Below are 23,605 nucleotides of genomic sequence, written 5' to 3' on the forward strand. Positions count from 1 at the left end.
TGCTGTAGGTTGTTAGTAGCAGCAGGTGGCAGTAAGGGACCGTCTCTAAAGTGTCTTGTGGATGCTTCTGTGGTGCTGCCATAAAGGATCTTGTTGTTTATTTTATCTGATGTATGATGCACTCTTTATCTGTGAGCTGTAACCTCCTGGTTTGAATAAAAAACTTTGAAGAACATCTTTATTCTTATAAAAACAAGCTGAAGTTTTATTTCAACTTGTGGTTTTATCCAAGGACAGGACTCTGCCAAAATGCATCATTTGTGGTAAAATACTAGCTCATGAAATCATAAAATCAAGCATGAATTCAGCACAGGGAGGGTCAGGGGGTCCATGGCTTTTTAATAGTTGCATGAAAGGGCTCTTCCAGGAAGATAAAGTTGGAAACCACTGTTTAAAACTATGCTGATACGCTTTATATGCATGCTTCATCATCATTGCAAATTTTCAACAAGAACTCCCCTTAGTACTTCAAGTCAAAGTGTAAAAAACTCTGGATAAAGAAGTGCAGTAAAGTGCAGTTCAGGTTAATTTTAACATCCTACAATAAACTTTTGTTGGCTGCCAGAAGATGGTGCTATTAGCAGGATGTTGAAACATGCATCCTGCTGGATGAGCTCAAGTGTTTCTGACAGTAGACCAAGGAGTTGAGAGAGCCCACTGGAGTCTGGAGTCATTGCTGTGTTTGTGTTGGTGAAGACTCTTCATGATCGCTGTGACCCAGCGGCTGTGATTAGATGCTGAGTGACAGCAGGTGTGTTTCTACTTAAACCTCATGTAGAACAAAAACTTTCTTCAGGTGTTCTCTGTGCAGGTACGGTGTGAATGTTTATGAATCTGATGATTCAGATATTTAACAGTTTCCTCTTGTCTGTGTGGATATGGCATGTGTTTATATGCTGTAGGATGTGGCTAAATATTAAATGACAACCTCCTTCTGTGTTCTGCATTCAGGCCAGTAGCCAGACTCCCTTCCACAATTCTTTGAACAAGCACATTTCTGGAAGCATAGACATTTCCAACTGGTCACTACATCTAGCATGTTCACATTTCACACCTTTTACTTTGAGAAAGTTACAAAAATTCACTTTTACAGTTTTTTCACTCTAAAACTGGTCTTAAATTCTATATAAATACTTTTATGTGTTTATTAAGTTCATGATTAAACTGTAGAATTTTAGCTGATGTTTACATGCTGATACATTCATTTATAACTCCTATAATATTTTTGTAAACAGCAACATAAGTATTTAAAGTGTCATGGTAATACGAAGAAACTTAGGTAACGGTGACATACCAGGATGGGAATAAAAGAAAGGAAACTAGTTTGGTATCTATTCACACCCTTTGTGGCAATTAGACAAAATTAATCCTACAATCTGTATTTATTTACAAATGGAAAAATATAGCTCAAATTAAGCTTCAACAAGCAAATTTCAGCATCTTCAGCATCTTGAAGTATGTTCAGCTCCTCGAAGCATCTTCAGTTCAAACATTCAGCATTAACGGATTCACACTGCTGTTCTGCAAGCACAGCATTTCTGTGTGAACGCTGGTTTGTTTTTACAACCCTCAGGCTCGGATCAAGTACCATCCTGTTGCTGAATTAGTTTAAAGGCCGTTTCTACCAAAGGTGAAAAACAACCAATTTCAACACCTCAAACAGAAGCATGCTGCCAAATGAGGAGAAATGCTGCTCTGTATGAGATGTACAAGACAGCAGCAACCCACAAAGTCCTACTAAGAGACAACCAACATCGGGGGGATCGTTTTCATGGGGTTATCCTGTATAATGTGAAAGGGACCAGTGGAAAGAGATCATGAATGCATTCACATGGATACGATACCCACTATAAGATGGAAAAGCTCGATTTACTCACAAGTTGTTGTTTATAACCTTTATTTATACAGGTACACACACAGTTTATTGTATAGCACATTTCATGTAATGAACAATTCAAAGTGCTTTACATAAAACAAAAGCATTACAGATATTAAGAAATAGTAAAAGGCAGCAACACATAAGAATCACAATAAAATCATAAATTACATTAAAATGATTAAAAGCAAGATAAATTAAAAAGTTACCGTGCAGATTTCATGCATAAACACATGAAAAGAAATGTTTTTAACCTGGATATAAAAGTATCTACATTTGGTGAAAGTTTAATCTCCACTGGCAGTTTGTTCCACTTGTTTGCAGCATAACAGCTAAATGCTGCGTCTCCATGTTTAGTCTGGACTCTGGTCTGGACTAGGTTGGACCAGAATCTTTGGATCTAAGATCTTTGTAGTGGAGTGGTATTGGTGCTTCACTGATGATGGCTTTTTAATGTGGTCCTTCCTAACTATGGGATGGGATGATACTTACAACTAATTTACAGCAGCTGTTCTGGACCCAAAAACTCAGCTCAGACTAATTTAACCCAGAGTTTTTCTTTAGACTGAGAGATCCTTTCTAGGACAGGCCCCAGGTGTGAGGCGAATGAGGTATAAGCAGAAATAGTGGGAATGAACTAAATCAGCTACGTTGAAATACAGGAAGTAAAGCGACCTGAAAGACAGCATGAAAATCCAAAAACCAAGAGACAAAGTTAAAACATAAACCTGAGAAATCTTTATAGAGCACATCTTCTCATGCTGTGTTTAGAAAAGCAAAAAACAGATATGAATATATAATCGAGATATTTCAGATTTACTTTCAGATGGACCTGAAATGGAAATCCTGTGGATTCTGTCCTCTGGAATCTATGGGGTTACAGATCATTCAGCTTTTTATCAGCACATACTGCCCAATATTTTATTAAAAAAACTGTCATTTAATCAAGTACTTTTACAGTGTAGTATTATTAGCTTTTCTAAATAAAGGATGTATGAATACTTCAACCCAAACTGGACAATAATAAAATCTAAAGTGACAAAACTACTTGAACCGCTGTGTGAGAAGCTTTGTAGCTTCTGTTGAACTGAAAGGAGTAAAAACATTAACTAACATAAAAAAAGTAAAGATACGATATTTAATCACACACCAAGAGTCACTTTTTCTTTACTTGAGCGTAGAGATCCTCTGGTCCGTTCGTCATTCGTGTTGAGCTGTTTTCTTGTTTGGACACTTTGACCTGTGCGTACACCGTCTCCTGCTGCTGTCTGCTGTCCTACACTGAGACGGAGGAAGCTTCAGGTCTCCGGGTCAAAAAGTTTGTTTTCATATTCGACTTCTTCCTCTGGTTTTATTGGCTGGAATTTGAAGAGTAAGCTCTTCACCTGCTTGATTCTGAAAAAAAGGGTTTGAACATGAAATATAGTTGAGAAGACACAGTGTTAAAAGAGGAAGATTAATATATTTAGATGTCTGAAGTCAATATCATCTTAAAACTTTAATGTAGCACTACCTTGTTACTTTGGACACTTAGTTCTGGAAAGTGTCCTTCAGCCTAGTGGTTAAGACTAGTAGAACAATCATGCATGAGGACAAAAACTATGATGAAATATGTAAATGCTTTTGTAAATAAAATCAAGGTGAAACTATTCGTCAGAGGCGAGATCCAAACTGAGCTAATATAGTTGCATGAAAGAGAAGACAAAACATTTGATCTAACCTGGAAAGATAGTTCAGCTAGTTCTGATGTAATCCCATGAAATAAAAAATGTGAACACCTGGGAGAAATATAAACGCTCACACATGGAGTCATTTCACATTTTTGTAAAGTAAAACGTAAATGCTTTGTAAACAGTGGAGCAAATGTCACTGGTGCAAACACATTTGAAGCAACATTTGTGTGCTGGCCGTCCTAAAATCTATGCAAAACTAAGTATGCTAAAGCTAACGCTTAATCATGAGCTACAGCTGCGTTTCCAAAGCTGTCAATTAAGGCCAAATACATACATGAAGCTTTATCTCTCGCTTGTGTCCGCAAAGCTCTGTTGAAGCATTTATTTACTGGAAGGTTCCACTAGCGGGCCAGATTAGAGAATTTGGACCAGATGAAGTTACTGAATTTGTAGGATGTAAACAAGATTTTAAACATGGCGGTTAGTTTTTGGTTCATTTTGATATGACAGAGAAAAATGACAGCATTGGTTTTGTAGATGGTATAAGACTGTTAAAGCAAGCATGTCGTGTCTTAGAAACTTTCCATCATTTACTACAATCAACCATGTGATCTCACTTCTGGTTAAATTGGTTCAGATAGTAGTAGGATTAATATGAGGACGCACACACACAGTCAAAAAAAAAAGCAAAAAAAAACTTCAAACAGAAACAAAAATCTTGTTTACTTAATCTGGCGGAGTGGATTCTGCACTATCTCACAAACCGGCCCCAGTTTGTGAGAGCCCAGGACTGTGTGTCTGACCTGCTGACCTGCAGCGTAAATGTCCCCCAGGGGACGGTCTTGGTCCTCTTCACCCTCTACACTGCAGACTTCAGACACAACACGGACAGCTGTGTTCTGCAGAAATTCACTGTGATTGTCGGACTGATCACTGAGGACAACGACGTGGAGTACAGAGGACTGATGCAGAACTTTGTGGCCTGGTGTCTGCAAAACCACCTCCTGATCAATGCAGGGAAAACCAAGGAGATGATGGTGGATTTTGTAAGTACCTGGGTGTTCACCCTAAACAATAAACTAGACTGGATTCACAACACGTACAAACTGTACAGGAAGGGTCAGAGCAGGCTCTTCATGTGGACGGCTGTGTGCAGGAGACTCACCAGCACATGTATTTTTATTGGAAGCTTCATATTATTTTATTGAATCAATTTTAACCTTCTCTTTTATCTGTTGGTACGGATCCCTTTCTCTCAAAAACAAGAATAGATTGCAGGTGTTAACGGAGGTAAATTGTTAATGATTCCACTTGCCATTATTAGCTGTATTTCTGTCACTGTTACTACTGCCCATTAAGTATATCAGTCTTCATTTGCTGCTGTTAACTATGAGTAGTTATAATTTCTTACATTTTTGGGAACACCCTGAACGTCTCAAAGACGAACACCCCCTGCAGATTTAGCTGTTACGCCCCGTAGCTTCGCCACGGTCCTGTCACCAGCAAGACTCGTGGTAAGTTAGCTTCTTCTGGGCTCCGTTACTGTGACTCTTATTCAGTGTGTAAAGCACTTAATTTGTCATACATGCAAATATTTCCTCCAGTTAACAACATACTGAGTTTTAATTTCAGTGTTATCCGTTGTTGTGTGAGGATTAAATACTATTTACAAGTTGCCTAGCTTAAAGTCCGTGCAGGCAGTTTTAGCAGTGAGACGTACACTTTATTTTGTTTCAGTGTGTGTGGCAGAGCTGAGACTGTGGGAGCTGACGAACCTTTCTTTATGTTCAAAAATCCAGGTACCTGTTGTTTCTTTGTATTAAAATGTTTAGCCTGTTCATATGTGTAGCTTCGCCACGGTCTGTCACCAGCAAGACTCGTGGTGTGTGTGCAGAGCTGAGACTGTGGGAGCTGACGAACCTTTCTTTATGTTCAAAAATCCAGAACATGCCAAATAAAGAGGCGTCAGAGACTCGACATTGAATGGCTCGTGATTTCTGAGCACCAACAACGCATGTGAGAGTACTAAAACCGCTACAATGGTGCCGTGACCCGGTCTTCCGCCTGGTGTTGCCCCGCCGGATTCCGCGTAGGAATCGCAGCTCTTCGCTCTGCAGCGGCAAGGACTGTTTGATCTTCCCCTGGGTCCCGTGAGTTCCGGTTATGGCTTAATTGCGTCCTTTTTGGACTGAGTCGCTGCCAAATAACTCTGAGTGGACCTGAGTGAAAAGAAAAAAAAAAAAAAAAAAAAAAAAAAAAAAACGGACTTTATTTGAAATATTGTGATTATTGTGTATGGATCTATTGAATATTCCTGAATGCGATCTGTTTAGAAAAAAAAAAAAAAAAAAAATTTTTTTTTTCTCTTTTTCTGTTGGGATCATTATTTGATGGGGGATTCAGCAGTTGCTGTTTAATCTTAACTGGGACAGTTGTGTGGGAGAAATTAAGAATTTGAATGGGATATTTAATGACACTGTAAGTGGAAGTGGGGCTCGGAAGTGTTTGCATTTTGAAAGTGAGATTTGTTTTTTTTTTATTTCTTTTGCTGTCACCAATAATGGATGTGCCTAATATGTCAGGTGTTGGGAGGGGCTCAAGAATGTGGTTTAGTCATTTTCCAACTTTGGGTGGGCTTCAGGAGGACATACGTGTTACATCTACTCCTATCCTGCTAGGGTGAATCATACTGTGTGTGATGATGCTGGTATCACTGTTGATGCTGGGGTGGGTGGTCAGCCTAGTCTGCCTAATCGGGATGAGGGATCCACTCCAGTTAATGTTCTCAGTGATTTAGTGAAGCAGATAGGGGCCAGCATAGGTGAGAACATAGTTTCATGTCTCAAGTCCATCTCAGCAAGTGACAGTGTTACTCAGCCGACCACAGCTGATCTCTCCAGAGTTAACCTGACAGTTAGCCACGATAGCTATGAACCACATTCCTTCAGGGGTGATAACACTGACAGGCTTACAGTCTCAGAATGGAGGAAGCTATGATGCTTTATCTAAAAAAGAGAGGGATTGAGGTGTGTAACCAGGTAGAAGAGGTTTTGGGCAAGCTAAGAGGGAGAGCACGGGATGTCGTAACTATCGGGCTTCGCAGCCAGCCCTCTAAAGACCTAAGATCTGGCCCTCAACCTGTGTTTGACATACTTAAGCAGCATTTCAGTGATTCGGTTACCTCCTTCATGCCCCTTGCCGACTTTATGACAACAAAGCCCCGCCCGGCCTGAGACTGCAGTTGACTACTGGATTCGGCTTAATAAAGCCATTGATGCTGCAGTGGAGGGACTAGAAAGACAGGGAAAGACTCTCGACAAACCCTTCTCGTGAAGTGACAGCCATGTTTATCACCCACTGCCCTGATGCCGAACTGTCTGTAGTCTTCAGCTGCAAGCCACTGGAGGAGTGGACAGCTTCTGATGTTCAGGTGCGACTGGATGAACACCACCGAAAAAGACGCCTCCAGCAACGTCAGTCCACAGGCCCGGCTGATGGCCTGCAGTTCAACCGGGCTGAAAGAGTTCTGCGCAGCAATGTACAGTCTGCTGTGAACCCACCTGCCACTACAACAAATGTAGACAGTGGAACAACTCGAACTGAAGGTCGGTCGCTTGAACATGTCATCACTCTTCTTGAACGGATGCTGCAGCGGGAGACCTCCCAGCATTCCAGAGCACCGAGACCGGGAAATGGCAGCCGCAACAGAACTCGGGGTCCATGCACTGTCTGTGGGGGAGATAATCATGACACCATGTCCCACTGCCGGAAAGAACGTCTTTGTTTCAACTGTCATGCTGCCGGACATCAGGCTGTGGCATGCCAAGCTGCTACTTCATCTGATCCACACTGCTGCTCAAAGGATCAGTCCCAGAGTGTGTCTCAAACCGCGCACTTACGTGAGTGCACGGAAGGTAGTGCGTAGTGCGGCACTAAGCACTACCTTCTGTAGTGCACACTATCGTGGGTAAGTCCTGATCCAAATTGAGCACTAACGTTTTGCACTTACCGGATAGTGACGTACTAGCTTAGCAGCGCCGCTCTGTTAATATACCTTTTTTTTTTCTTCCAAAATCCAAAATCACGTCAACATACGTGTTTGCATGTCATACTTTTATGCTAAAACAGCTTTTAAATAAGCAAAGATATCTTAACTGAATTAAAGTAGCCTACTTTACATTATACATTTGTTTTCATTAGTGTTTACACTGATACCGTTCACGTCTGCAACAGGAAACCGATTATACTAGAAATCATCATTAAAATATGAAATGCAGTAATGAAGACGCTAAAACAGGGATGCAGAAAACATTTTATTTAAACTTTTAATTAAATCATTTCTCTCTTGCCGCCTCCTCTTCTCCACAGCAGCGTCCTAGCCCGCAGGTGGTAAATGCCTCTCAGTGCCACTGCTGGCTCGGTAGTTTGATGCCACAGTGACCTACGGTGAACACAGAATGGAAGTTTATATAAAAGCAAACATTATTATGTACTTTATGGGTACTTTGTACATCACTTTAGATAAGCGTCTGCAATCAGCTACTGCTTCGTCAGCGGTAACCATCGAAACGGGCGGGTTCTCTAAACCAGCGGTGTTTCCTAATCAGTTTTCAGATCAAGGACCATTTCGTTTACGCCAGAGACCCCGCAGTGCTTAATTTGGAGGTTCAGCAATCATGAATAAACATACGGAACCTATAGCATTAATCATTTTTAACACTTATAGCCCATCTAGATCCGCGAAATCGGGTATAAACTGCTAACATTTACGTTGCTAACTCTACTGCAGCCTCCAACAAATGATCAGATCCATAACTGTCATCAGGGATAGAAGAGATACGAAGCATGCTGCAGTATATTTTAGAATTATAATCAAATATCTTCATACTTACAACAGTAGGAAAACAGCCTCCGCCTGCTTCGGTACCGCTGAGTCGGTGGCTGCAAGCTCTGAAAAACTGGTTGAAAGTCCCTCCCCTTCCGCTTCGTCAGCAAGATGGCGTCCGTTTAGTGCGTGTAGTGTCCATCGTTTCGCACTAGATTTTTGGCCGAGTTTAGGGTAGCATCCGGGGTACTTTCAGTGCACTTAGTTTTTACTGAAATTTCTGTGTCAGCGCACTAAGCACTTAAATGTAGTGTCCCGAAGTATAGAAGTGCGCGGTTTGGGACACACCCCCAGTCAGCAGGAAAACTAGCTGGCCCGCATGAGCAGGGGACGGGTGTAGGGCCAAGATGACATGTCCCCACAAGAACTTGATGATATTGACCTCGAGTCTGTTTACTCACAGTTCTGTGCTTTGGAAGGTGATAACTCCTCTGTGATATTTCAGAACACTCAGAGGTTGTCCGCAACCGATAAGCTTTTTCATATTGATGTCTTGGTCCAAGATGCTGTGCAGCTTCGAGCCATGCTTGATAGTGGTTCCATGGCCTGTTCCTTGAGTTCTCGTGTACTTCCCCTCCTGGAGCAGGCCGGTGTTGTTGGTCCTGGCTCCATATCTCACACATCAGTGGTTCTCATTGGATGTGGAGGTTCGAGAACAAGCCCTGTTGGAGTGTGTGAACTTAAGATGCAAGTGCATGGCTGTCGCTTCTCAGTGCCCACACTCATCGTGAAGGGTCAAAGTGATGATCTAATTCTGGGCAGCAACGTCATTAAACACCTCATTCGGACATTAAAGAGCTCTGAGGACTTTTGGGAGAAGATGTCCCTCACGGATCAGGCTCCGGGGGAGGAGGAAATTCTGCTGCAAGCTGCTAGCCGCTGTGGAAACGTGGAGAGGCGACGAGTGTCCTGATAAGGTAGGCACTGTCAAACTGAAACATGCAGTGACCTTGGAGCCCATGCAGGAACACTTAGTGTGGGGGCGCCTACCCAGCCATGCATGCCTCTCTGCGGGCAGCACAGTTGTGGTGGAACCAAGTGAATCAAGAACTGTACCAAGGACTGTTATTGTGGGACGGGTTGTGACACCATTATGGGGCGACGGATGGGTCCCGGTGAGGATCATTAACCCTTCCACAAAACCAGTGACTCTCAGACGCAACTGTAAGATTGCTGACGTGTCCCCATGTGTAGCACTGGAAGACTTTGATACTGACCACTTGTATGAGAATGACCACTGTAATGACGTGAAATGTACAGTGACCAGGACTGTTGAACAGGCTGACACAGGCAGTGAAAAGAGCTTGACTGTTAACTCTGGAGTACAGTACGAAGGGACGTATTAGTTCAATGTTGCATGACCTGGGACTGCATGACATTGACGTAGACTCGAGTGATCTGTCCCCATTCTGGCGGGCAAAGCTTATTGATCTGTTAGCCAAATATGAGTCCATCTTCTCCCGCCACAGCTTGGATTGTGGTAAAGCCAAGGACTTTGTCCATCGCATCAGGCTGAGTGACAGCAGACCATTCAGACTCCCGTATCGCCGTCTGTCTCCATCTCATTATGAAAAGCTCAGGATGGCTCTGAATGAAATGGAGGAACGTGACATCATAAGGAAGTCTACCAGTGAGTACGCCTCACCGCTTGTTTTAGTTTGGAAGAAAAATGGGGATCTGAGGCTCTGCACAGATTTTCGTTGGTTGAATGCGCGCACGATCAAAGACGCGCACCCCCTACCCCATCAGACCGACGCCCTGGCTGCGCTCGGAGGGAACGCCTTCTTCTCGACCATGGACTTAACCTCTGGATACTACAATGTAGAGGTCCATGAGGAGGACAAACAGTTCACTGCGTTCACCCTCCCCGTTCGGGCTTTACGAGTACAACAGGCTGCCACAGGGGCTGTGCAACAGCCCCGCCACATTTATGAGGATGATGATGGCGATCTTCGGCGACCAGAATTTCTTAAGCCTGCTTGTTACCTGGACGACATACTTGTATTTGCCCCCAATGAACAGCTGGCGTTACAGAGACTGGAGATGGTTTTTGAGAGGCTAAAGGCGCACAACCTGAAGCTAGCACCTAGGAAATGCCACTTCATGAGACCATCTGTGAAGTTCCTCGGGCACGTCGTGAGCGAGGATGGCATTTCTACTGATCCTGAGAAAGTCAGGGCCATCGTGGCCTTGGGTGAGAAGGACTTAATGGTGGAGGGCTCCGAAATACCCTGCCCTACCAAGATCAGGTCTTTCCTTGGGATGGTTGGGTTTTATCAACAGTTCTTTGAGGGATACTCCAGGATCAGTAAACCTCTGTTTGCACTGGTGTCGGGTGTGAAGGGGCCACGCCGTCCCAAGGGCAAACGGGGCCCCCCCAGTGGCCAGGAAGCTGTCCTCAACTGACTGGACCTCTGAATGCAGTGTGGCATTCAGGAAGCTAAAGCAGGCCCTGTTGGAAAATGCCACCCTTGCCCACCCTGACTTCTCTAAGCCCTTCCTGCTTTCAGTTGACGCCTCCTCCAATGGCCTCGGGGCTGTGCTGTCCCAGTTAGCTGATGGTGATGATGTTGCACGTCCTATCGCATTTGCTAGCAAGTCGCTCAACTACGCCCAGTCACGCTATCCTGCTCACAGATTGGAATTTCTGGCACTCAAGTGGGCTGTTTGTGACAAATTCAGTCACTGGCTGAGAGGTCACCCCTTTACCATCTGGACCGACAACAACCCCTTGACGTTCATTCTCAGTAAGCCAAGACTTCACGCCTGTGAGCAGAGATGGGTGGCGAAGCTGGCTCCTTATGACTTTGGAATCAAGTACATTCCCGGGGACCTTTCGCGTGTGAGGCGAACGTGATAACCACTACACTACGGAAAGGTCCCCGGGAATGTACTTGATTCCAAAGTCATAAGGAGCCAGCTTCGCCACCCATCTCTGCTCACAGGCAGTGTCTGCTGTTCTACACCAGTCCTTGGAGCAAGAGTGTCTGCCTCCTCATGCTATACACTTAACTCAGCTTATTCAATCCATTCAACTACCTGAGCCGTCTGCTTCCTGCCCTCTGTCTAGGGAGGAGCTGATGGCCAGGCAGCGTGCTGACCCTTGCTTGAGTCGTGTGCTCCATTTTGTGGAACGGCGGAGACGACCTTCAAGGCGGAGAGAGCGGTTGCATGAGCCCGTCGATGCTCTGCGGCTCCTGAAACACTGGGAAAAACTCACCATCAAAGCTGGGGTGCTGTATCGCTTCTCCAAAGATGCAGTGACGGGGAGGAAAACATTCCAATATGTCGTGCCATCCACTGAGAAGGGGAAGGTCCTCAAAGGTGTCCATGATGAGGCAGGTCATCAGGGGCAGAAGCGGACACTTTACCTGGCCAGACAGCGATTCTATTGGCATGGGATGGAGAGTGATGTAAAGGAGTATGTACGGTGCTGTCGTCGCTGCGTGTTCAGCAAGTCTCCTGAACCTGAAGCCAGAGCCCCCACTTGAGAGTGTCAAGACCACCAGACCTCTTGAGCTGGTTTGCATTGACTTTTGGTCAGCTGAGGACTCTTCCAACAAGTCCCTTGATGTACTCGTAGTTACAGACCATTTTACCAAGCTGGCTTCAGGCCTATCTCTGTCCTAATCAGTCAGCCAAGGTCGTCGCACGACAGCTCTGGGATAACTTCTTCTGCGTCTATGGCTTTCCTGAACGGGTGCACTCAGACCAAGGGGCGAACTTCGAGAGCCGTTTGATAAGGGAGATGCTCCAGGTTGCTGGTGTGGAGAAATCTCATACAACCCCTTATCACCCCATGGGTAACGGCGCAGCTGAGAGGTTTAATCGCACCCTTGGTAATATGATTAGAGCCCTTCCACCTAAAGCCAAACTCAGGTGGCCACAGTTGCTGAGATCTCTCACCTTCTCCTATAATGCCACTGTCCATGAGACCACTGGCTTTGCACCCTTTCAGCTGATGTTTGGGAGAACCCCGAGGCTGCCTGTAGACCTGATGTTCGAGTCTGTGCTTCTTGATGATCAGGTGGTGGACTATGATACTTATGTGCACCGTCTCAGGAAGGACATGGCGGATGCTGTCAGGATTGCCCAGGCCTCTGCTAGGAAACAGCAGGAGAAGCAAGCAGGCTTCTATGACCGCAAGCTGAAGGGCGCACCAGTGGAGGTCGGGGACAGAGTCCTCTTGGCCAATAAAGGGGAACGGGGCAGGAGAAAACTCGCGGATCGCTGGGAGAATCACCTCTACACTGTTATGGAGAAACATGAGAACACTCATACCTTCAGACTCAGGAACTGTGACACGGACCAAGAGAAAGTGGTCCCACAGGAATCTTATTATGCCTGTGAACTTCCTACCTTTTCCTGCTAATCCAGAGGACTCTGCCTCTTTTGTCAGTGATCTGACTGACAGAGACATGGATGAGTCTGTGCGGAATGCAGGCATTGAGGGTTCTTCTGATCTACCTACCTGTGGGCCTGAAGATCGGACTGCATCATGGATCTCGCAACTTCCAGTTGCCACTGAGGAGCAGTCAACAACGGAAGTTGACATTCCTCCTGATGACTTAGTGGGGACTGCGGGTGCGACTGGCCAGTCCAGTCTATGTAATATGACTGTTGATATGGACTGTCCTGGAGCAATGACTAGCCCCCAACCTCCTATCCTTAGACCTCTGGTTGATGCACTGCCCTCTGGTGCTGGTTCTGAGGTTGTACCAAGGGCGGACCTGAACCTTAGCAGTGACAGAACGATGGGTGTGAGAACGAGGTATGGGAGGGTGGTTAGACCTGTTGTTAGACTTATTCAGAACATGCACCAGAAAGTTCTTGCTGGTCGCTGATGTTATGTTGTGTAGCAATAACCTTTGCATAAGTACATGTGTTTGTGGTCAAACCATGGGGAGGATTTGTTTTGTTTTTTTTTCTTTTTCTGTGAGTAGTGACACCTGTGTGAGAGTACCGTGATGCATAGTCCAGGTGGTTACTAGTAGTACTGTGTGTAATGCCATGATATGAGTGTGTTAACATGTATATGGGCATGTTTTCCTATGGGTGCTGGAAGGCTTTGCAACCCTTCCCCATTCTAATTCTTCGAGAGTAGTCTTATGATTGGAACACTTGGTGTCAGGATCTGAGCAGTACCGTGCACTGTATTATTTTTTTTTTCTTTTCTCCTTTGCCTATTTCCTCCTCTTGGTGTGATGTTCTGGGTGCCTGGTACGTTTGGACTATAGTGTGGCCTCACAGTCCGGCTGTGTTTTATTGGAAAAAAAAAAAAAACAGTAAAAAGGAATTCATTGTTTTGGGTTTCTTTTGGTTATGTTGGCTAGTGGAGATCAGTAGGGGGGAGTGTAACGGAGTTAAATTGTTAATGATTCCACTTGCCATTATTAGCTGTATTTCTGTCACTGTTACTACTGCCCATTAAGTTATTCAGTCTTCATTTGCTGCTGTTAACTATGAGTAGTTATAATTTCTTACATTTTTGGGAACACCTGAACGTCTCAAAGACGAACCCCCTGCAGATTTAGCTGTTACGCCCCGTAGCTTCGCCACGGTCTGTCACCAGCAAGACTCGTGGTAAGTTAGCTTCTTCTGGGCTCCGTTACTGTGACTCTTATTCAGTGTGTAAAAGCACTTAATTTGTCATACATGCAAATATTTCCTCCAGTTAACAACTACTGAGTTTTAATTTCAGTGTTATCCGTGTTGTGTGAGGATTAAATACTATTTACAAGTTGCTAGCTTAAAGTCCGTGCAGGCCAGTTTTAGCAGTGAGACGTACACTTTATTTTGTTTCAGTGTGTGTGGCAGAGCTGAGACTGTGGGAGCTGACGAACCTTTCTTTATGTTCAAAAATCCAGGTACCTGTTGTTTCTTTGTATAAAATGTTTAGCCTGTTCATATGTGTAGCTTCGCCACGGTCTGTCACCAGCAAGACTCGTGTGTGTGTGGCAGAGCTGAGACTGTGGGAGCTGACGAACCTTTCTTTATGTTCAAAAATCCAGAACATGCCAATAAAGAGGCGTCAGAGACTCGACATTGAATGGCTCGTGATTTCTGAGCACCACAACGCATGTGAGAGTACTAAAACCGCTACACAGGGGATTGTTAGACTATGTGGGAAAATTGCAGGGATCTCCCTGAATGAACTTTCAGCCCTGCATCAAACCAGAGTGCTAAACGAAGCTCGTTTAATCTTTGCAGATCAAAGCCACCCATTGGCTCATGAATTTGTGCTGCTTCCATCGGGGCGCAGGTACATCCTACCAAAATGCAGGACTAACTGACACAAATACTCTTTTGTCCCTGCAGCCATTGCCCTGTTGAACAAGTAGTTTTAATTTTTTTATTAATTTATTATTTTTATCATAGTCCTTTTAAATATTTACTGTTATTTGTGTGTTTGTGACTGATTGTTTTTACTGCTGGCTGTACAACAAATTACCCTCACGGTATAATAAAGATTCCTTGAATCTTGAACCTATCTTCTGAGGAGTGAAGGGGGAACTCCTGAGGACCTTCTACGACTTTGTGGTGGCATCAGCCATCCTGTACGATGTGGTCTGCTGGAGCAGCAGCATCACAGAGAGGGAGAGGAAGAAGCTGGACAAAGTCATCAGGAGGTCCAGCTCTGTCTTGGGCTGTTCTCTGGACAGGAGGTAGGTGACAAAGGGGTCCTGGTAAAACTGACATCCATGCTGGACCATGAGTCCCACCCCCTGCAGGACACCCTGTCTGCTCTGGAGAGCAGCTTCAGTGACAGACTGATCCATCCTCGCTGTGTGAAGGAGAGATACCGCAGGTCTTTCCTCCCTGCTGCTGTCAGACTTTACAATGAACACATGTAAACTGTGTTTATATATTTATATACATGTTTATGTACATGTTTATACACTGTACATACTCACCCTGTCTGACCATATAATCTACATATTATTATGTATTATTTGTGTGTGTGTTCTTTCTTATATCACCTGTGTGCTTCTGCTTACTGCTCCTGCACTGCTGCAACAAAGCAATTTCCCCACTGAGGGACTAATATAATTTTTCTTATTATTATTTTAGTACTAGTGCATGTAGAAGAACAGCATGTAAGAACTGTATGTGTTCCATATGTGGTGTTCTCATACACAAGACAGCCAGCGTCCTCCCCCAACTGTGTGTAATGTTTGTCTTTCCCCAGACTTTGTAGATAAAACGGTAAACACACCTACTGTTAGTTTTCATTCTGTCCTGTGACTGTATTGTGACTCTCCTTATGCATTAGATTTTTTTTAAATAAAACTCACAAGTTTAATCTTCTCATAGACTCTTGATAAATAATTTTTCATTAACAAAACATGATAGATGTTATGAGGACGAAGATATATTATTCCCTCTCATTATAACATGTTAGTTACAGAAAACAACAGTGGGCTAATGAACTTTAACAAGTTCTTGTACATATCTTTTTCTAGGTAAAGTTAAGACTTCTTTAGATAATAAACCCCCAAGAATTCTTCTGCTTTTGTTAAAAATATTAGATGTAAAGGTCAAAAGTGTTGTTGAGAATTTGGGTTTTTATGAACAGCTTCATACTCTGGAGACCGAAGTCGAAGTAACTCTGTCACCTCATTGTTTAGACCAAATACTATTAAAAACTCTCCTTAAGTTAATGTTCACCCACCTGATTCTCTTGTTGAGTTGGACGTTTCTTAAACCTCCTGGAAGACATTAGAGACACGTCACAGTGAATATTCAGTGTTTTGAGTTAAAAGGCAGGTTGCTGCCAATGAAGAATAAGAATTCATCAGAAAAAAAACTTCACTCTGTTTCTGGTTTGTGGATATTTTTTGAACAACTTTGTGCCCATTCTGTTTGACTTTGAATACCAAGAAGTTCAAATGACATTGCATATAATCAGTAAAGCTTGTTGTAAATGATTTTACACTGTTTACTAAAAGACATTAATAGCTTTGGTTTGGTCTTACAGGAAAATGATTCATCCCCTCATACTGTGTGATGAAGTCATGTCTCCTATCATTATCACGGTATTTTGTGAGAATAAACCAGGATAAATATGTCACCTGGTGACATGTATTCAACGCTGACTCATTCAGCAGTTTCTCTCTTTAGACACTGAAACAGTCAAGCTGAAACTTTGCTAATAGGAAGGAAATATGAATAGATGCAGACACTTACCAAAACCAGACAAGCAGGCAGATGGGTATGATGATGACAGCAATTCCTCCAAATGTAATGAACGCTGAGCTGTTTGATGGGTCTGCAAAAGAAATTACAACACGGATGTTAAATGTTATTTTAAACAGAGTTTTAGGATAAACAGTAAACATTTTACACAGTCACACAGAATATTTATCAAAGTCTGTGGAGGGAGATATCTTAAAAACCTTCAGAAATTTATTTTTTAGCTTTATTTTTCAAATGAAACCATGATGACGTCTGAATCCCGAGAATATTTGCAGCCACACAGAAGTAACTTTCTATATCTGCCATGTTGGTGATGTTAACTGTGTAAACCGTCCCTAAGACACATTAACGGGTTCCTCTGTTCAACAAAACTGAAGCAGCCATGACTGAGACTGCAGTAAATTAACTGTTTACCTTTAATATTAAGATGGATTTCTTGGGACTTCTGGTTTCCCAGTTTATTTGCAGCCACACAGTAATAAATTCCTCCATCCGCTGCATTGAAGCTGTGAACCGGTCCCCTCAGACACATTAACGGGTCCCTCTGTGCTGATCTTGAACCAGGTGAAGCTGCTGACGGGAGGCTTGGCTCTGCTGGAGCAGCTCAGCTTCACCCAGCTACCTGCTGACACCAAACCTGATGGACTGATGGATGCTGAGGTGTCCTTAGGAGCATCTGAGGAAAATGTGACACACATGAACTTTATTGATCAGAAGCAGCTGAACCATGATGTGCTGACAGGATCACTTACATGAAACACTGAGAGTCTCTTCTGTCTCTGATGTCTTTACACGTTGTCCTCCATCCACAGGATATCTGGCAGAACATGTGATGGTGTATCCATCATGTGTGTGTGACAGAGTGATGTTCTGCTGGATTTTAGTTGTAAAGGTTCCATCTGTGTTTTCCTCTGTTTGTCTGTGAGAGTCTTGTTGGAGATTCCAGGTGAGTTCAGGAGGGGAGTGTGGACAGGGAGTGAAAGCTGAGCAGGTTATAGGGACAGACTCCTTCTCCTTCAGGTCCTTCACATCACCTGAGATTTCTATTCTGGGTCTCTGAGGAGAATCTGGGTTTTCATATTAAACACACAAACAGAAACAGATCAGTGTTTGTTTTTACAGAAATTAAATCATCAAGATGTGATTGAAGAGTTTAGTTTCAGCTTCTCTGTTATAATCAAATATGACACAAACAGCCTTCTTGTTTTTCTGCGTTATTAATTTCCTTAATGTCAAAACTAAATCAGCCAAAGAAGGAACAGTTTAAATGTTTGTTTTCTTTTCATTTAACAACAGATTTAGCTTCTAAACAGTCTCAAAAACACATGATGATGATGAGGACTGATTTATTTTAAAATCATGGCTGGATTGATGACCACCCTCAAAACCTCTCATACAGGAAGATGAACTATTTATTCTACAGCTAAACGGTGGCTTCATGGATGTAAATTCAGAAGTTTTAAAACTCAGAAGTAAACCACTAGAAACACTTTAAAGCAAAAAGGCAAGTTTAGACTAAATGCTAAAACAGCTTCCAAAGACCTAAAAAACCTGGAAAGATTAAATCTCGCTGGAGAGATAATGAGAACGATAATAAAGAAGAATAAATTTTAAGAGTATAACAAGTTTATACGACTACTTTCTGAAACATTTGACCAAACAGTTTATAATAATTTTATAGTTTATGTCTGAGAGTTGGTGCAGACAAATCTGTAACTTACTTTAATTTCTCTTTACATTAATAACATTATGTAGTGATGAACAGAAACTTTCTCACCTTTAACTGTTATATTAACAGGATCACATTCAGCTGTTGCCTTGAACAGTTTGTTCTCAATCCTGAAGAAGTATCTGTCTGTATGACTTGTGGTTAAACTAGAGAACAAAGTGGTGCAGTTTTTCTGATGCAGGTTTCCAATAATTTCCACTGGATAGACGTTTTCTGACTTGCTGCTGTTGAAAATAACAATGCTTGGAGTTCGAGGAAAATTCACACCAGTTTTTTCATCCACACACCATAGATACTTCCTGAGTTGTCAAGTTTGTTTCCTGTTTTAACACTAAAGCTACATGGGATTTGCAAACAAGATCCACTCAGTGCTTCCATCTCCTTTGGTGCAGTGATGAAGAGATGTGGGTTCCTATCACAACCAGCAAAAACACCTGTAAAACAGATTAATGTTACATGTGGAAAAATTAAACAACATCAGCATTTTAAAGTGGAAATAACTGAAATATTGTCTATAAATAAAAGTGAGGAACAAACATCTCACCTGAAAGAAAGAAGACACTCAGTAACATGTTGACTGTCACCACGTTCACAGACAGGGCCGCCATGAAACTCCCACATTCCTCCTTCATCTCTTGTGTTGGGGCTGAAAAAAAAAGATCAAACAATAAGCATCTTATTAGAAAATATCAATTTCTCCATGTTTTCTTCTTACCAAATCGAAGCCGTATAGCTTTAGGAACAAATAACTAGCAGATTCTATGTTGATGAGCAGCAGCACAAATAACCAACTTCTCTTTTTAAAAGCAAAAAACATACAGAGATATCTGGTTTTAGTCTGTCTTCATCCTTCCTGCTCCACCCATGTTAAAGAGGAAATCACCTCACTGCAGCATCTTCAGCTCATTAGTGTAAATTATTAAATGTTTAATGTCATTAATTCTCTGAATATTTAGATATGCAAAGTGAAAAAGGATGTGTTTTAGTTCGGGTTGGTTTTTGTTAATTTTGCCAGTTGTGTTTCTGAAATATTTTAATAAAGAAATATGAAAGACAAAAAGTTCTCATGATAGAAAAACACAGCAACACTTGTATATGAGTTCAACTGATCAACTTCCTCTATTTACTTATAGAACTTGTTATTGTCAGTGGCTTTTTCACAACTATCAGATAAATTGTTAGCACTTCTCTCTGATACTCTTCTCTTCACACCCATCCTCCCACAGCACCTTGTCATTTGTTACACTTGTAGAGTGGAAACACTCCTGTGATGGACTGTGTGGTGTGTACTATGCTTCTCATTTGTGTCTGGGACAGGCTTCAGCTCAGGATTTTTTATTTACCCTTCAGACTTTTATTTTACACTTTCTGATTCCTGGTTTTTAGTTTCAAACTTTTGACCATGATCTGGCTTGGTGGAGTAATATTTCTGGAGTTGGTGACAGCTCATTGGCTGCGGTATCTATGTGTCCTGGTAATGATTAACCGCTGCTCCTGGCCTGTGTTGCCCTGAGGGGCATCCCAGGGCAGGGCCAGCGATTGCTATAGGTGACCTAGGCAATGGCCTAGGGCTACAAATGTGTTGGGGACACCCCTTAGTGGTTTCCTTAAATTTCCACTGAACTAAACATTGGGCAAAAAGAAACATGCAACATAAACATTTTACAATGTTACATCAGGCAAGCTTCTATTTTGTGTTTATAAAGCTTGACTGACATTGTTCGTCAAAATGAAGAGGCTGTCTAAACAGAGTTTGAACTGTGGGGGAGCTAAGGGGAGCTCGACTCCCCTGAAAGGCAGAGGAGCTCCCTTCAAGACATTCAGCGTATATTTTTAGGGGGAGCCCTACAAATAGTCCACTTTCATGTTACATTCAATTTTTAATAAGGTTATTGGTGTTTCTTGAAAATTTGTGGGTTTTGTGTGTTTATTCATTCATTTAACTAATTAAATTTTCCAAAAGATGCAGGTGATCCGTTCTGTTTCCTCCAGCACTGAGGACAGCAGCATTGTTTGTATGTAGTGTGTTGTGAGCCTCCATACAACAACCAGTTGCTTTACGTTGGTTGGTACCTTTCCCCCCTCCCTCCACTCCCGGGCGACAGGTTGATCGGATGCGCTGCGTCCACACTTGGCTGCGATGGGAGACCCCTCTCCCCCCCGCCATGTGTTTTTCTTGTGTTGTGAATGTCTGAATTATGTGCTTATGTACTGAGGTGTGTTTTTTTGTATCTCAACACTGGGCCCCTCCAGGCCCAGAGTGGAGATGCTTCTTTCTCCCATCATCCCATTCTATTCCTAATGTTATTCTTTTCCATCTGCGTAATAGGTGTGCCACTCCTCTGGCTGCTGCCTCAGTCTGCCTGATCCTGTTTGTATTTACGTGTTGTTGCTGTCTACTCTTGGACCAGTTGTACTGGAAGACATTTCGTTGTACTTGTCTACCGCACTTGTATAATGACAATAAAGTTAAGACTAAGTCTAAATTGATGTCCTTCCTCTTTTGATTGTCACAAGAACTCTGTCCCTGTTTCTGATTAAACAAGCTGCATACAGTTGTAGCAGAGCGTTTTATTTTTATTTTTTTTATTTATTTTTTTTAATTTTTGCTAGTTGCTATAGTTTTGACCAACTACGTGCACTAACCAACTAAGTTTTGGGGTTACTGCCACGACAGGCACTGACAACCTTACAGCCAGTAGCGGCTGCCTCGACAATAGAGGCCCGGAACACAGCCCACTCTGACTCAATGTCCCCTGCCTCACCCGGGACATGGTTGAAGCTCTGCCGGAGATGGGAATTGAAACTCTTTCTGACACGGGACTCCACCAGACGTTCCCAGCAGACCCTCACAACACGCTTGGGTCTGCCAGGCCTGACCAGCATCCTCCCCCACCATCTGAGCCAACTCACCACCAGGTGGTGATCAGTTGACAGCTCCGCCCCTCTCGTCACCCAAGTGTCCAGAACATGCGGCCGCAAGTCCGACGATATGACTACACAGTTGCGGCCTAGAGTCTCCTGGTGTCAAGTGCACATGTGGGCACTCTTATGTCTGAACAAGGATTTCATTATGGACAGTCCATGACAAGCACAGAAGTCCAGCAATAAAACACCACTCGGATTCAAAACAGCAGGGCCACACCCCTCCAAGTCTTGCTGTCATTGCCCACGTGAGCATGCATAGTCCCCCAGAAGAACGAGGGAGAACTCGGAAGGAGTGCTCTCCAGCACCCCCTCCAAGGACTCGAAAAAAAATGGGTACTCTAAACTGCTGCTTGGTGCATAGGTATAAACAACAGTCAGGACGCATCCCCCCACCTGAAGGCAGAGGGAGGCTACCCTTTCGTCCATCGGGGTAAACCCCAACATACAGATGCCAAGTCGGGGGGCAATGAGCATGCCCACACCTGCTCGGCACCTCTCACCAGGGGCAACTCCAGAATGGAAGAGGGTTCAGCCCCTCTCAAGGACAGTGGTTCCAGAGCCCAAGCCATGCGTCGAGGTGAGTCCAACTATGTCTAGCCGGAACCGCTCAACCTCACGTGCCAGCTCAGGCTCCTTCCCCACCAGAGAGGTGACATTCCACGTCCCTAGAGCTAGCTTTTGCAGCCGAGGATCAAACTGCCAGGGTGATCTATTGGATGATACCAAGCTGTGTATTCATAAGATACCTTCTCCCACCAAGATCCCTGTTCTCAATAAACTTGTTAACTCTGTTCTGTCTCTGAGAGGTCCTTCATAACAGTATGTCTCTTGTGCAGTGCAAGATTACCTCTCTCTCTTTCTCACTCTTTCTCTCGCTCTACTAAATTGGAGGCAACTATAGAGTTTAAAGCTGAAAAAAAAAACTACATTAATTTCTAACATTTAATACAGATATAGTAACGTATAGCTTAGAATTACAGTGTTTTGGCACTTTAGCACACAAGTTATGAGGAATGTATTTATTTTAAAGCTGCAGTTTTGTCAGTAGGTGGCATCATAAACTTAAATCTATTTACTTCTGCTGCTGCTGACTTGTTTTGTACATATAGTATCTAAGCAGGAGAAGTGCTGCTGTGAACGTTGAGCTATTTTATTGAAACCCATGTATATGTGCCTCAGACTGTTTATCTACCATGAAAAAGTGTTTTTTTTTTTCATTTATTTATTTTTAATACAGTGTTTTTATTGTTTCTTATTTTTTATGCATTTTAGGATGTATCCATGTGCTGTATTTTTTAGGCTGGTGTTTCGTATGTTTTGTCTGTTTAAATGTTGACAGTGCATTTTGAGCTCTTTGCAATTGTTTTCCAAAATGTTTGTTTTTATACTGCAAATTGTAAATTAACTGAACTGAACTGAAATGAAAAGTAGCTGTTTTGTGTGTGTGTGTATGTGTGTGCGTGTGTGTGTGTGTGTGTGTGTGTGTGTATGCATGGACTTGTGGGGGAGGCCTGGGTGGGCCTGGGGGTGGTGCACCATAGATCTGGGCTCACCCGTTATTCTCCTCCCGCTCCTCTCCTTTCCTCCTGGGTTTGTGGTGGGTGGGTGCATTCTGGGGTTGGTGGCGGCTTGTTGGCTGCAGTCGCTGCGTGGCCCAGTCATGGGGGCGGCTGCTTCTGGCCTATCTTGCTCTAGGGGATCTTCCAGGGAATGGGGGTGCCCAGTGCTGCTAGCAGCTCACCATCTAGGGGGGCGTTCACTTCCCTCTGGACTTATATCCTCAGACCCCTCTTATAGAGGGCAATGATTACCTCTTACACCCCTGTTCCCTGGTGTGCCGCCAGGGATGAGCAGGGTAGGTGGTTGCCCCGGGGGCCGGGACCCAGGGTGGCTGCACTGATGGGGGACTGCTGGTCCTGGGGATGCCCAGTTGGCCGCATCTGGGTGGGAGTTCATGGGACGTGGCTTGGGGTGGCTGTAGGCACTGGATTTGGTCTGCCTGGGACGTCTCCCATATTGCATGGTAGGAGAGAGGGGAAGGTGCTGGGGAGTGAGATTGGGAGGTTTGTTTGCTGTGTGTATGTAGGGAGGTGTGTGTGTGTACTAGGATGAATGGGAGTGTGCAAGGACATAGGTGTGTATGTGGGGTGAGGAGGGATCATGTGCACTTGTGGGGAGGGCCTGGCGGACCTAGGGGTGGTGTGCCGTGGGTCTGGGCTCTACTGCTGTCCTCCTCCCCCTTCTCTCATCCCCCGCTATCCATACAATGTTTTAAAGAGTGTGGTTGGAATGGGATCTAAAACACATGTGGTGGGTTT

The 23,605-nt window shown here is 43.6% G+C and overlaps 2 protein-coding genes and 1 long non-coding RNA gene across 4 annotated transcripts in view; 2 read left to right on the top strand and 1 right to left on the bottom strand.

Moving 5' to 3' along the window:
- LOC121628601 overlaps positions 1 to 23,605 on the top strand; it is a 285,114-nt gene that overhangs the window by 69,058 nt on the left and 192,451 nt on the right. The gene's annotated exons all lie outside the window — the stretch shown is intronic.
- LOC121628633 lies at positions 13,995 to 14,481 on the top strand. Its single transcript, XR_006008211.1, has 3 exons — positions 13,995 to 14,017; positions 14,240 to 14,301; positions 14,446 to 14,481. It is a non-coding gene; the product is annotated as an uncharacterized LOC121628633 (long non-coding RNA).
- Positions 16,012 to 23,605, bottom strand: part of LOC121628616 (sialic acid-binding Ig-like lectin 9) — a 40,476-nt gene continuing 32,882 nt past the window's right edge. Inside the window, 8 exon segments of the mRNA XM_041967743.1 lie at positions 16,012 to 16,143; positions 16,622 to 16,703; positions 17,045 to 17,150; positions 17,152 to 17,306; positions 17,383 to 17,697; positions 18,408 to 18,633; positions 18,636 to 18,793; positions 18,904 to 19,005. Coding sequence (XP_041823677.1) covers positions 16,092 to 16,143; positions 16,622 to 16,703; positions 17,045 to 17,150; positions 17,152 to 17,306; positions 17,383 to 17,697; positions 18,408 to 18,633; positions 18,636 to 18,793; positions 18,904 to 18,991 — 1,182 coding nt within the window. The 5' untranslated portion in view covers positions 18,992 to 19,005 and the 3' untranslated portion in view covers positions 16,012 to 16,091.

The sequence above is a fragment of the Melanotaenia boesemani genome, chromosome 18, assembly GCF_017639745.1.
Source record: "Melanotaenia boesemani isolate fMelBoe1 chromosome 18, fMelBoe1.pri, whole genome shotgun sequence".
Lineage (NCBI taxonomy): Eukaryota > Metazoa > Chordata > Actinopteri > Atheriniformes > Melanotaeniidae > Melanotaenia > Melanotaenia boesemani.